Source organism: Phyllobates terribilis, unplaced genomic scaffold (genome assembly GCF_046119375.1).
Source record: "Phyllobates terribilis strain yellow unplaced genomic scaffold, ASM4611937v1 Scaffold_5__5_contigs__length_657084704, whole genome shotgun sequence".
Classification (NCBI taxonomy): Eukaryota; Metazoa; Chordata; class Amphibia; order Anura; family Dendrobatidae; genus Phyllobates; species Phyllobates terribilis.
This window is the reverse complement of record NW_027362765.1, coordinates 386227172-386238374: the sequence shown is the minus strand read 5'-3', so window position 1 is coordinate 386238374 and position 11203 is coordinate 386227172. Positions and strand designations below refer to the sequence as shown.

The following is an 11203-nucleotide window of genomic DNA, read 5'->3' as shown; positions in this document are numbered from 1 at the left end:
GCTCACAGGGTAATATTTGAGTGTGGCCTAAAGACACGCCCCAGAGGATCCTGTGAGCCACATCTCTTTGGCAAAAAAACAGAAAAATTAGCACTTAATAAAAAGGCCCATATCTCTGTAACCGTATTGGAGGTTGAAAACAAAAATGTGATACTCGGGATCAGCAGGAAAAAAAAAACACCTGCCCATTTTTTCTCTTTAACCCTACCTGAGCTTTGCCAGTGTCTTTGACAGCAGCCACATATGGACAAGTATTACGATCATTTTTAAAGAGACAGTACATATAAAATAAAGTCAATACCGCCGCGGCATATAAGCCTTCCTACAACATAGTAGTGCGAACAGCAGTATAAAATCACTGTAAAAATGCTCCACTAAATCCCATGTAAACAGACATGTCCGATATAGCCAAAGACCACAGATGTGTCATAAATTCTAGCACATATCACACATGCAATAACATAATTAAGTGTTAGAGCTGAGCAAATCAATTCATAATGGATCAGATTTGTCACAAATTTTGCAGGAATGGCAGCCACGGGACTAGGTGAGGTCTAGTCAGCGTTGAAAGATCGGAGGAAACAAGCTGGGGATTGGGTGGAGAGCGGTGTCAGGTGTGTATATTTCTTTTAACTGCTCCATTGATTATTCTTTTGGGTTTGGAGAGACCTCAGAACATAATAAACATATTTTCAGGGCACTTTAAATTTGGATCAAGTTTATTTAGCCTGAATCGAATCTTCTGATCAAACAGAAGTAATAATTAGCCTGATACTAATTCCGACAGATTGGCTCATCTTTACTGAAGACTCACGTGGCCTAAAATGTGTATAGCTGCATCAGCACAACGATCAATGCAGACAATCTTTTATTTAACAGTTGTTCCACCATCAACACACTTTGATCTATGACGCATGGCCCCCTTTTCAGTCTGTAGTCATGGTCAGACTGGCCCACCAAAGAATGCACCATTCCCTTACCACTAAGGTCTACTCTTTATTGTTGATTCTCAATTACTGATTATTGTGCAATGATAACGGAGTGGGCATGAACATGTTCTGTACAGAGAAGAGGACAGCATTCAGAATCATTTTCTCTGTTGGCACTGTAGGGATTTCACGCTTGGTAGTGGCCAGGTCCACACAGGCACGAGGCTTCTTAGCGTGAACAGGAACGTTTATTAGACTTCATAAACTTTCAGCATAAGGGAAACAAACAGCCTTTCCTTTGGTATAAAGGAAAACCAACCAAAAACAAACAGAAAATAAACAGTCCATTTGATAGAATTGGCTCACCTGTTCAGATAAGTGTCCAACTCTTAGTCTCTGGAAGAGCCAAAACTACGCCAGAGGTCTTTCCACCTACACTCACAAGCACTGAGTGAGGTAGGTAGAATTCCTTAAATATCCCATTCCAAGCCCTGGAACTGGAGGTATGGGAACAGCCAGTCCCACTCAGCTCTAGTGGCCGTTCCTAAAACCCGGACCCAAAATCCAGGCCCATTAAAAATCTCTCAGCACTATCAGTGCTAGAGCCTGCTCTCTGGGTTTCACATCACTGAGGCTGCGCACCTTGGTAACACATACACTCTATCCAAAACTTGTCCGGCTGCAACCTTACAGTCTAAAGAATTTCCAGATGATGTCAGTAGATACCTGGCAGATACCTGTTTTGATCCAATGTGAGATCTATTTTGCATCGGAAAGCTTCACCCTATTAAATCACAAACTAGATAGAGATGAGCAATTTGTTTTTTAAAGATTACACAAAAAAAAATCTTCTATCTTCTTTTTTTCATTCTTCTATCTTTAACCCCTTTCTGACGTGTGACCTAATAGTACGTCATGGTGACCTGGGCCGATTGGACCAATGACGTACTATTAGGTCATATGGCGATCGCGCCCGCACACAAGCGTTGTGGGGCGATCACCGCTGGGTGTCAGCTGATTGTCACAGCTGACAGCTGGCACTATGGGCAGGGAGCGGTCCTGCACCACTCCCTGCACATTAACCCCCTCAATACTGCGATCGAAGTCAATCGCAGCATTGCGGGGGCAAGGGGAGGTGATTGCCGATACTCACCTCTCCTGCTGCGTTCAATGCTGTCTGCCGTGGCTCCCGGGTGTTGCCATGATGACCCAGGTCACGAGACAGCAGGAACATACTTTGGTCTTCTCCCTCTGCAGCAGTGACAGCCTGTATAGCACAGGGAGCTGCTGCTGCTCTCTATGCCTGACAGGCGATCTGATTGTGAAAGTCCCTTAGTGGGACAAGGTGTAAAAGTAAAAAAAGAATCAGAATGTGAAAAGAAAAAAAAGTAAAAATATAAAAAAACAAAATGAAAAAAATAATCCCAAAAAATAAAAATATATTGTACCTATAAATAAATATTATTGTGGGAAAAAAAAAAAAAACCAAACAATAAAAGTACCCATATATGGTATCGCCGTGTCTGGAACGACCTGTCCTATAAAAATGTCCCACTAGTTAACCCCTTTAGTGAAAACGGTAAAAAAACAAAAAAAAACAAAGCAAAAAAACATGCTTTATCATCATACCGCCAAACAAAAATGCAATAAAACGCGATCAAAAATACAAATGCAAATAAAAATGGTACCGCTGAAAATGTCATCTTGTCCCACAAAAAACAAGCCACCATACAGCTCCATCATCCGAAAAATAAAAAAGTTATAGCTCTCAGAATAAAGCGATTTAAAAAAATATTTTTGTTATAAAATAGTTTTTATTGTGTAAAAGCGCCAAAACATAAAAAAAAAAAATGTGGTACCGCTGTAATTATACTGACCTGAAGAATAATGCTACCTTATCAATTTTACCACACACGGAACGGTATAAAAAAAAAACAATTCCGGAATTGTTGGTTTTTGTTTATTCTCCCTCCCAAAAATCGGAATAGAAAGCGATCAAAAAATGTCACGTGCCCAAAAATGGTACCAATAAAAACAAGCTGTCACATGACTCTGTCAGCTGAAATACGGAAAGATTATAGCTCTCAAAATATGGCGATGCAAAAACTAGTCTTTGCAAAAGAAAAAAGCGTCTTTTAGTGTGTGACGGCTGTCAATCATAAAAACCTGATATGAATCTGTTATCGCTGTAATCACACCGACCCGAAGAATAAAGCGGTCTAATCACTTATGCCGCACAAGGAATGGCATAAAAAATAAACTCTAGAGTTAGGTTTGTGCTACGGTTAGGGTTGTGCTAGGGTTAGGATTGGGATTTTTTTAAAAGTAAAGAAAAAAATGACGACGATATGGCGACTAGTGAGCACAACAGTGCACCACATATGGGGTATCGGCGTGCTCAGGAGGAATTGCACAACAAATTGCAAAATTGGAGACTGAAAAACATTTTTGTTGCAAAAATGTGAAAATTTTATTTATACGGTTCAATGTTCTAAACTTCTATGAAGCACCTGGGGGTTCAAGGTGCTCACCACACATCTAGATAAGTTCCCTGAGGAGTCTAGTTTCCAAAATGGTGTCAGTTGTTAGGGGGTTCCACTGTTTAGGCACATCAGGGGCTCCCCAAACGTGACATGGTGTCCGCTAATTATTCCAGCAAATTTTACATTCAAAAAGTCAAATGGCGCTCCTTCCCTTCCAAGCCCTGCCATGCGCCCAAACAGTGGTTTTCCCCCACATATGGGGTATCGGCGTGCTCAGGAAGAATTGCACAACAAATTTCATGTGCAATTTCTCCTGTTACCCTTATGAAAATGCAAAATTGGAGGCTGAAAAACATTTTTGTTGCAAAAATGTGAAAATTTTATTTTTACGGCTCAATGTTCTATACTTCTGTGAAGCACCTGGGGGTTCAAGGTGCTCATCAGACATCTAGATAAATTCCCTGAGGGGTCTACTTTCCAAAATGGTGTCACTTGCGGGGGGTTTCCACTGTTTAGGCACATCAGGGGCTCTCCAAACACAACATGGCGTCCGCTAATCATTCAAGCAAATTTTACATTCAAAAAGTCAAATGGCGCTCCTTCCCTTCCGAACCCTGCCGTGTGCCCAAACAGTGGTTTGCCCCCACATATGGGGTATCGGCGTGCTCAGGAAAAATTACAAATTTTGGGGTCCATTTTTTCCTGTTACCCTTGCAAAAATAAAAAAATTGGGGACTAAATTAACATCTTTGTGAAAAAAGTTAAATGATAATTTTTTTCTTTCACATTCCAAAAATTCCTGTGAAGCACCTGAAGGGTTAATAAACTTCTTGAATGTGGTTTTGAGCACCTTTAGGGTGCAGTTTTTAGAATGGTGTCACTTTTGGGTATTTTCTGTCATAAAGGCTCCTCAAAATCACTTCAAATAAGATGTGGTCCCTAAAAAAATGGTTTTGCAAATTTTGTTGGAAAATTTAGAAATTGCTGATCAATTTTAACCCTTATAGCTCCCTATCAAAAAAAAATTTTGGTTCCAAAATTGTGCTGATGTAAAGTAGACATGTGGGAAATGTTATTTATTAACTATTTTGTGTGACATATCTCTCTGATTTAAGGGCCTAAAAATTCAAATTTTGAAAATTGCAAAATTTTCTAAATTTTCGCCAAATTTCCATTTTTTCACAAATAAACGCAAGAGTTATCGAAGAAATTTTACCACTATCATGAAGTACAATATGTCACGAAAAAAACATTCTCAGAATCAGGGGGATCTGTTGAAGCGTTCCAGAGTAAGCTCATAAAGTGACAGTAGTCAGAATTGTAAAAATTGGCCCGGTCATTACCGTGCAAACCACCCTGGGGGGTAAATGGGTTAATCAGGCAGGGTCATCTATTCATTGATTCAATTTCGTCATGTGGGGCAAAACATATGTTGGTGATCGCAAAGGGTGTGGCACATGTCAATGATGTGCATCAAGCCCCACATAATGCCAGTAGACAAAAGACCCAGCCAGAAGGAAGAAGAAGAAAGAAAATATAAGTTAGAAGAACTGATCAGAGGACCGGTGGCAGTAGGATAGTTACAGTGGGATATGGGGGCAGAGGACAAGAGAGTAAAAGATTTTTTTGAGCTCTTCCCAGCTCAATTTACATCGAATTTATTCAATGCAAATCAAATTTTCCCCCTTAATTGAGCGAATCTGCTTGAATCGAATTTCGGGAGATTTGCACTACTAAGTCCAGGATGGAAGCTGCACATGAAGAAACTACACAGATCACATCCCCACTCACGCAGGACAGCAACATTTCGAAAAACATTTTAATCATCTGAGCGCACTCCTTTCGGAGATCTCTGCTTTCACCTCTACCTCTCCAGAGAAAAACACCATGACCTCATGTCCATGACATCACTGAACCCGAGTGGCGTGGATAATGAGGCATGTCTGACTTCCAACTCAGACGTGATGTGATTAGACCCTTATTTGCCATGTTATACTGTCCTGCATAAGCCTCAGCTAAAGCCCAAAAGAGGACAGTAGACAATATCTCACTTAGGTAAGTGCAACATTGGGGAGATATCCAGCTCTGTTGGACAAAGAAGAGATGGAAAATACATCTTCCGACTGGAGTTTCACCATAAACATCCCTTAGATGTCTCTATAACACTCTGAATAGACATATATGGTGCCAGAGCCTTTGTCTGTTCACTGTAGTGAACTTGTAGGTAGCTACGTTGAATTTGAGGATGTCCTTGAGAAGTTACCTCTATTTGTCTGCTACTTCTCACCATATGTTTGGCACCATATTGCTCTGCAGGGTAGGTTGTTGTAGACTCAGTCGTTCACACTGCCAAAGTATGCCTAGAGGAGGATAGTATACCACTCAATTAGTTTTATGAAGTAATCCTCCTTCATTTCTGGTCCGTCTGGTTCTAGAGCCTTTGTATGTCATTTCCATTTTCAGTCCACCATGGAAGATATTGGGTTGGACAACCCATGACCTAAAAGAGGCTCTATGGGACTGTGCATAAAGTTGTGGACTGTTTTTTTTATCACGTGAGTCCAAAAGTTTGTTGTGGACTGTCAAATTAATTGTGCCCTCACATCCCATTATGCCTTGAAAATATGCTTTATGAAACTGCCAAATTTGCCTGAAATCATCTTGATTTCTGCAGTTTTTTTAGTCCATGTTTTCCTTCCATTATGGCTACAACATTCCCATCTCCCATGTCCGCATCTCAAAAGTCATCAAGGGCAAAAAAAGTCGCGCACTTCAATTTTTTTCTTGTTCTATTGTTTCATTTTAAGAAGTTGTAGTTTCCCTGAAAAAAGTTTTTGAATCGCTAATTTGACATCTTTATTTCGAAGACTGTACAGAATTGGATTAAAAATTGGCACCAGCACTGTGTTAAGAAGAGCTACTGGCTTTTTACTACTAGGGTTATCATCTGGGGAAGGTATGATATAGACACAGATCAGACTCAGATACAGCATCAAGATGACTATAAGATGGGCCGAGCAGGTGGAGAAGGCTTTACGCCTAGCCAGTGCCGTCTTCATGCTTGTTACGGCGATTATGATGTAACTATAGGAAGATAATATTAATACAAACGATGCTATACCGATAAGTGCGCCTTCACTGAAAACAATGGTCATGACTTTGGAGACATCACCGCAGGAGACTTTTAACAAAGGCATCAGGTCACAAAAGAAGTGGTCGATCTCCCGAGATGAGCAGAACGGGAAACGAGAGAGCACAACAATAATTGGAAGAGGGTCTATAATGCCGAGAAGCCAACTAACTCCAGCAAAGAGGACAGAGACCTTCTTATTCAAGACAAGACTGTAACGAAGAGGATTGCAGATGGCCACGTAACGGTCATAACACATTGCCGTCAATAAGATGTAATCTAAGCTCTGAAGCCTAGTGTAAAGATGCATCTGTATGAAACACTGCAAGAAGGAGATTGATCTCTTGCCCAAAAATGTCAGGAGGAACTTTGGGAAAATTACAGTGGTAAAGCAAATATCTAGAAAGGACAAGTTACACAGGAAGAAATACATGGGGGTATGAAGATTTGTATCCAAGTAGATGATAACTATAAGCAGCGTGTTCTCCAAAACGCAGAGGAAATATATCAATAAGAAAAGAAAAAATATTAAAACTTGTAGATCTGGATATTCATAAAAACCCAATAAGAGAAACCCGTCTTCTGTTTTATTCTCCGACATCATCCTGAATGGTCATAGAACAATGAATATATTACTAAAGACAAGAACCTTAAGAATTCTAAAATCTTTCGAGTTTACGTTATGCACAAAAATGGATGAGTCTATGGACCCCGTTTTTTAAGTCATTTTTCTTTTTAGTCTTGTAGCATTAGTTGCCATTTTTTTCCCCAAATTCTTCAAAATGGCACACATGATTCATGCATTTGTGCATTTGGTGTGCAGTCAAAAATTGATTTTTTTTCTGTGTTGTTGAATGTTTTTGCAACCTTTTAGAGCAAAAATTCACATGTTTCGCAAAATACTGTTGTACTTACAAATACACCAGGGGAAGTGGGGACTGGAGCGGAAGTTACGCTAATTTTGTGACTTTTTAAAAAGTTGAATTTGATGAATCAGACAAAAACATCTGGATTAGCTAAACTCAGGTGAAAACATAGAATAAACTTAAAAAAGGCGCAAATAGAATAATGAATTGGGTCAAACAAATAAAAAGTGCAAATACGTAAAAATCGACAAAAAAAACAGGCGCAAAGTCAATGATGTATTGGGGCTTAAATCTTGAGAATGAAGACCATAACATTTGAGACCGTCAACAAGATTCCAGAAAATAAATTTGGTTATAACAACCTTCTTTTATTATAAAAATACTCCAAAAAGATACAAGGATAGGAGCCATAAGTAAAAAATCAGAAAGTCTCATACAACGGCAAACCATACCATTAAGTCATATGAAAAGCAGCAATAATGGTCACTATATATCACGGTATACACACAAAGGACAAGTTCCACACCTGACAGTTATTACAATTGTAAATATCTGGTGCAATAAAATCATACCTAACACAATGAAGACTGACAGAGAAGGAAAACAATGTCCTTGAGGCAAATATCTGCCAAATGCCTATGTGTGAACAAGATATAAAAGTAAGGCAAAAATGTATATCTTCCCCTACAGCAGCTTTCTGCAAGGACATCACCACAGAAAACCCAGTAATGCAATCAAGTTATCTGCCAAAATCTGTAAAATAAATAGGTGGGCAGAGATATTTAAATAAAAAATCAAGGTGAGGCACAATATACACTGCTCAAAAAAATAAAGGGAACACTTAAACAGCAGAATATAACTCCAAGTAGATCAAACTTCTGTGAAATCAATCTGTCCACTTAGGAAGCAACACTGATTGACAATCAATTTCACATGCTGTTGTGCAAATGGAATAGACAATAGATGGAAATTATTGGCAATTATCAAGACACCCTCAATAAAGGAGTGGTTCTGCAGGTGGGGACCACAGACCACATCTCAGTACCAATGCTTTCTGGCTGATGTTTTGGTCACTTTTGAATGTTGGTTGTGCTTTCACACTCGTGGTAGCATGAGACGGACTCTACAACCCACAGAAGTTGCTCAGGTAGTGCAGCTCATCCAGGATGGCACATCAATGCGAGCTGTGGCAAGAAGGTTTGCTGTGTCTGTCAGCGCAGTGTCCCGAGGCTGGAGGCACTACCAGGAGACAGGCCAGTACACCAGGAGACATGGAGGGGGCCGTATGAGGGCAACAACCCAGCAGCAGGACCGCTACCTCCACCTTTGTGCAAGTAGGAACAGGAGGAGCACTGCCAGAGCCCTGCAAAATGACCTCCAGCAGGCCACAAATGTGAATGTGTCTGCACAAACGGTTAGAAACCGACTCCATGAGGGTGGTATGAGGGCCCGATGTCCATAGATGGAGGTTGTGCTCACAGCCCAACACCATGCAGGACGCTTGGCATTAGCCACAGAACACCAGGATTGGCAAAGTCACCACTGGCGCACTGTGCTCTTCACAGATGAAAGCAGGTTCACACTGAGCACATGTGACAGAGTCTGGAGACGCCGTGGAGAGCGATCTGCTGCCTGCAACATCCTTCAGCATGACCGGTTTGGCAGTGGGTCAGTAATGGTGTGCGGTGGCATTTCTGTGGAGGGCCGCACAGCCCTCCATGTGCTCGCCAGAGGTAGCCTGACTGCCATTAGGTACCGAGATGAGATCCTCAGACCCCTTGTGAGACCATATGCTGGTGCGGTTGTCCCTGGGTTCCTCCTGATGCAGGACAATGCCAGACCTCATGTGGCTGGAGTGTGTCAGCAGTTCCTGAAGATGAAGGCATTGAAGCTATGGACCGGCCCGCCCATTCCCCAGACCTGAATCTGATTGAGCACATCTGGGACATCATGTCTCGCTCCATCCACCAACGTCACGTTGCACCACAGACTGTCCAGGAGTTGGCGGATGATTTAGTCCAGGTCTGGGAGGAGATCCCACAGGAGACCATCCGCAACCTCATCAGGAGCATGCCCAGGTGTTGTAGGGAGGTCATACAGGCACGTAGAGGCCACACACAATACTGCGCCTCATTTTGACTTGTTTTAAGGACATTACATCAAAGTTGGATCAGCCTGTAGTGTGTTTTTCCACTTTAATTTTGGGGGTGACTCCAAATCCAGGCCTCCATTGGTTAATAAATTTGATTTCCATTGATGATTTTTGTGTGATTTTGTTGTCAGCACATTCAACTTTGTACAGAACAAAGTATTCAATGAGAATATTTCATTCATTCAGATCTAGGATGTGTTATTTGAGTGTTCCCTTTATTTTTTTGAGCAGTGTATATATACCCCTATAGTAGCTTTCAGCAATAATAAGCTGGTCAGGGTGTAACCGCAGAGCATTCAATATTGCAATAAGCTTATCCCCAAAACAAGTGACAGAACCTTCAAAGTGAGGTGAAAAAGTCACTAAAAAAAAATGTAAGACCTGTATGGCAGCTGAAAGGAGCACCCCTGACGCGCGTTTCACGTGTTGCTTTCTCCGTCCCAACTTCGATAGTCGAGCGTTGTAGTCAGACACATAGCCAACTAGGATAGTGTGCAAGTGGAAGGCACATAATGCCAACATTGAAGAGGTTGCAGAGCTCATATGAGGGGCCCCGTCCTTTCCAATAGCTAATCGGAAATGGTACCGAGAGCCGACCCCCAAGCAACCTAATATTTATAGTCTATCTAACTGGAGGACATTAATATTCTAAACCAAGAAAACCCCTATAAAGAAAGTTGGAAAATCGCAGGCCATCCTCAGCTTCTGCACCTGATCCCCTCAGCACCCGCTGCCTCCATAAGTCTTGTACTAGTAACCCTAAGATATTCTCCAAGGACAATAACACTGAGAATACCTTTGGACCAATGGAGCGAGCTACAATTATTTTTCTGAATGATTTGTCCACAATCTGACAGGATAAAACTCTATGGCATCTCGATGATGGCAGCCATGATCTTTCTTAAATTCCTATACCATGTGCCTCCAAACTTTTTCTGCAGTATTTAAAGCAGTTGTCCGGTGAAAAAAAGTGATCAGCTATCCACAGGATTGGTGGCGGTCCAGCCTCTGGGTCTTAAGCGTCAAGTCAGATACACGACCACTGCTCCATTCACTCTCTATTCGGTAGCAGGAAAATATTTTAGTGGATGAATGGAGCGTTGGTCGAATATTCACACCGCCGCTCCCTGTCCTGACTATTGGTGCCGGTCCCAGCGAGCGGTCCACCCTCCAGTAGTAAATTATCAGCTATCCTATTAATAGGTGATCAGTGATCACTTGATTTCTATTTCATGTATCAATTCAATAGAAGTTATAGTCATGTAAACAGCAGTCACTGTGACATTCAGGTGCCGTAATTATTAAATACCTTGGCAAATCTTCCTTTAATATATTATAATTAGTAAAATTTCCAATCTCTATAGCAAAAATATATACTATGTAATAGTTTTCTAAATGTCATCGTGGCAGATTACACAAATCCAGGATTGAGTCATGGCCTCTGGCACAAACCGGAGGGAAAACATGAAGAATCACAGCCAGCAATTTACTCGCATATATATATATTTATGTATATAGATTTGTACATAGACCTCCGAGAATTACCTCTGAGGATTACACCGTCTATTTCTTTCTCCGCTGACTCTAGAGTCTTGTTTAAACTAATCCTAAAGGGAATTCTTCTTGATGTTGTTTCTTTTATA

At 41.1% G+C, this 11203-nt stretch overlaps 2 protein-coding genes across 2 annotated transcripts in view; one reads left to right on the top strand and one right to left on the bottom strand.

The window, feature by feature from the left end:
- Nucleotides 1–6201: 6201 nt before the first annotated feature.
- Nucleotides 6202–6801, bottom strand: LOC141271586 (olfactory receptor 10D3-like). Its single transcript, XM_073681631.1, has one exon. It carries the CDS (start codon nt 6799–6801, stop codon nt 6202–6204), a length of 600 nt encoding a protein of 199 aa, XP_073537732.1.
- A 55-nt stretch (nt 6802–6856) lies between these two features.
- LOC141271585 (ovostatin-like) overlaps nt 6857–11203 on the top strand; it is a 135149-nt gene continuing 130802 nt past the window's right edge. Inside the window, exon 1 of the mRNA XM_073681629.1 lies at nt 6857–6979. Coding sequence (XP_073537730.1) covers nt 6857–6979 — 123 coding nt within the window. The remainder of the gene's footprint in view (nt 6980–11203) is intronic.

Bases quoted from the DNA above. Each gene is read 5' to 3' on its own strand.
- LOC141271586 (XM_073681631.1), bottom strand. From the start codon at position 6,801: ATGTGTTATGACCGTTACGTGGCCATCTGCAATCCTCTTCGTTACAGT.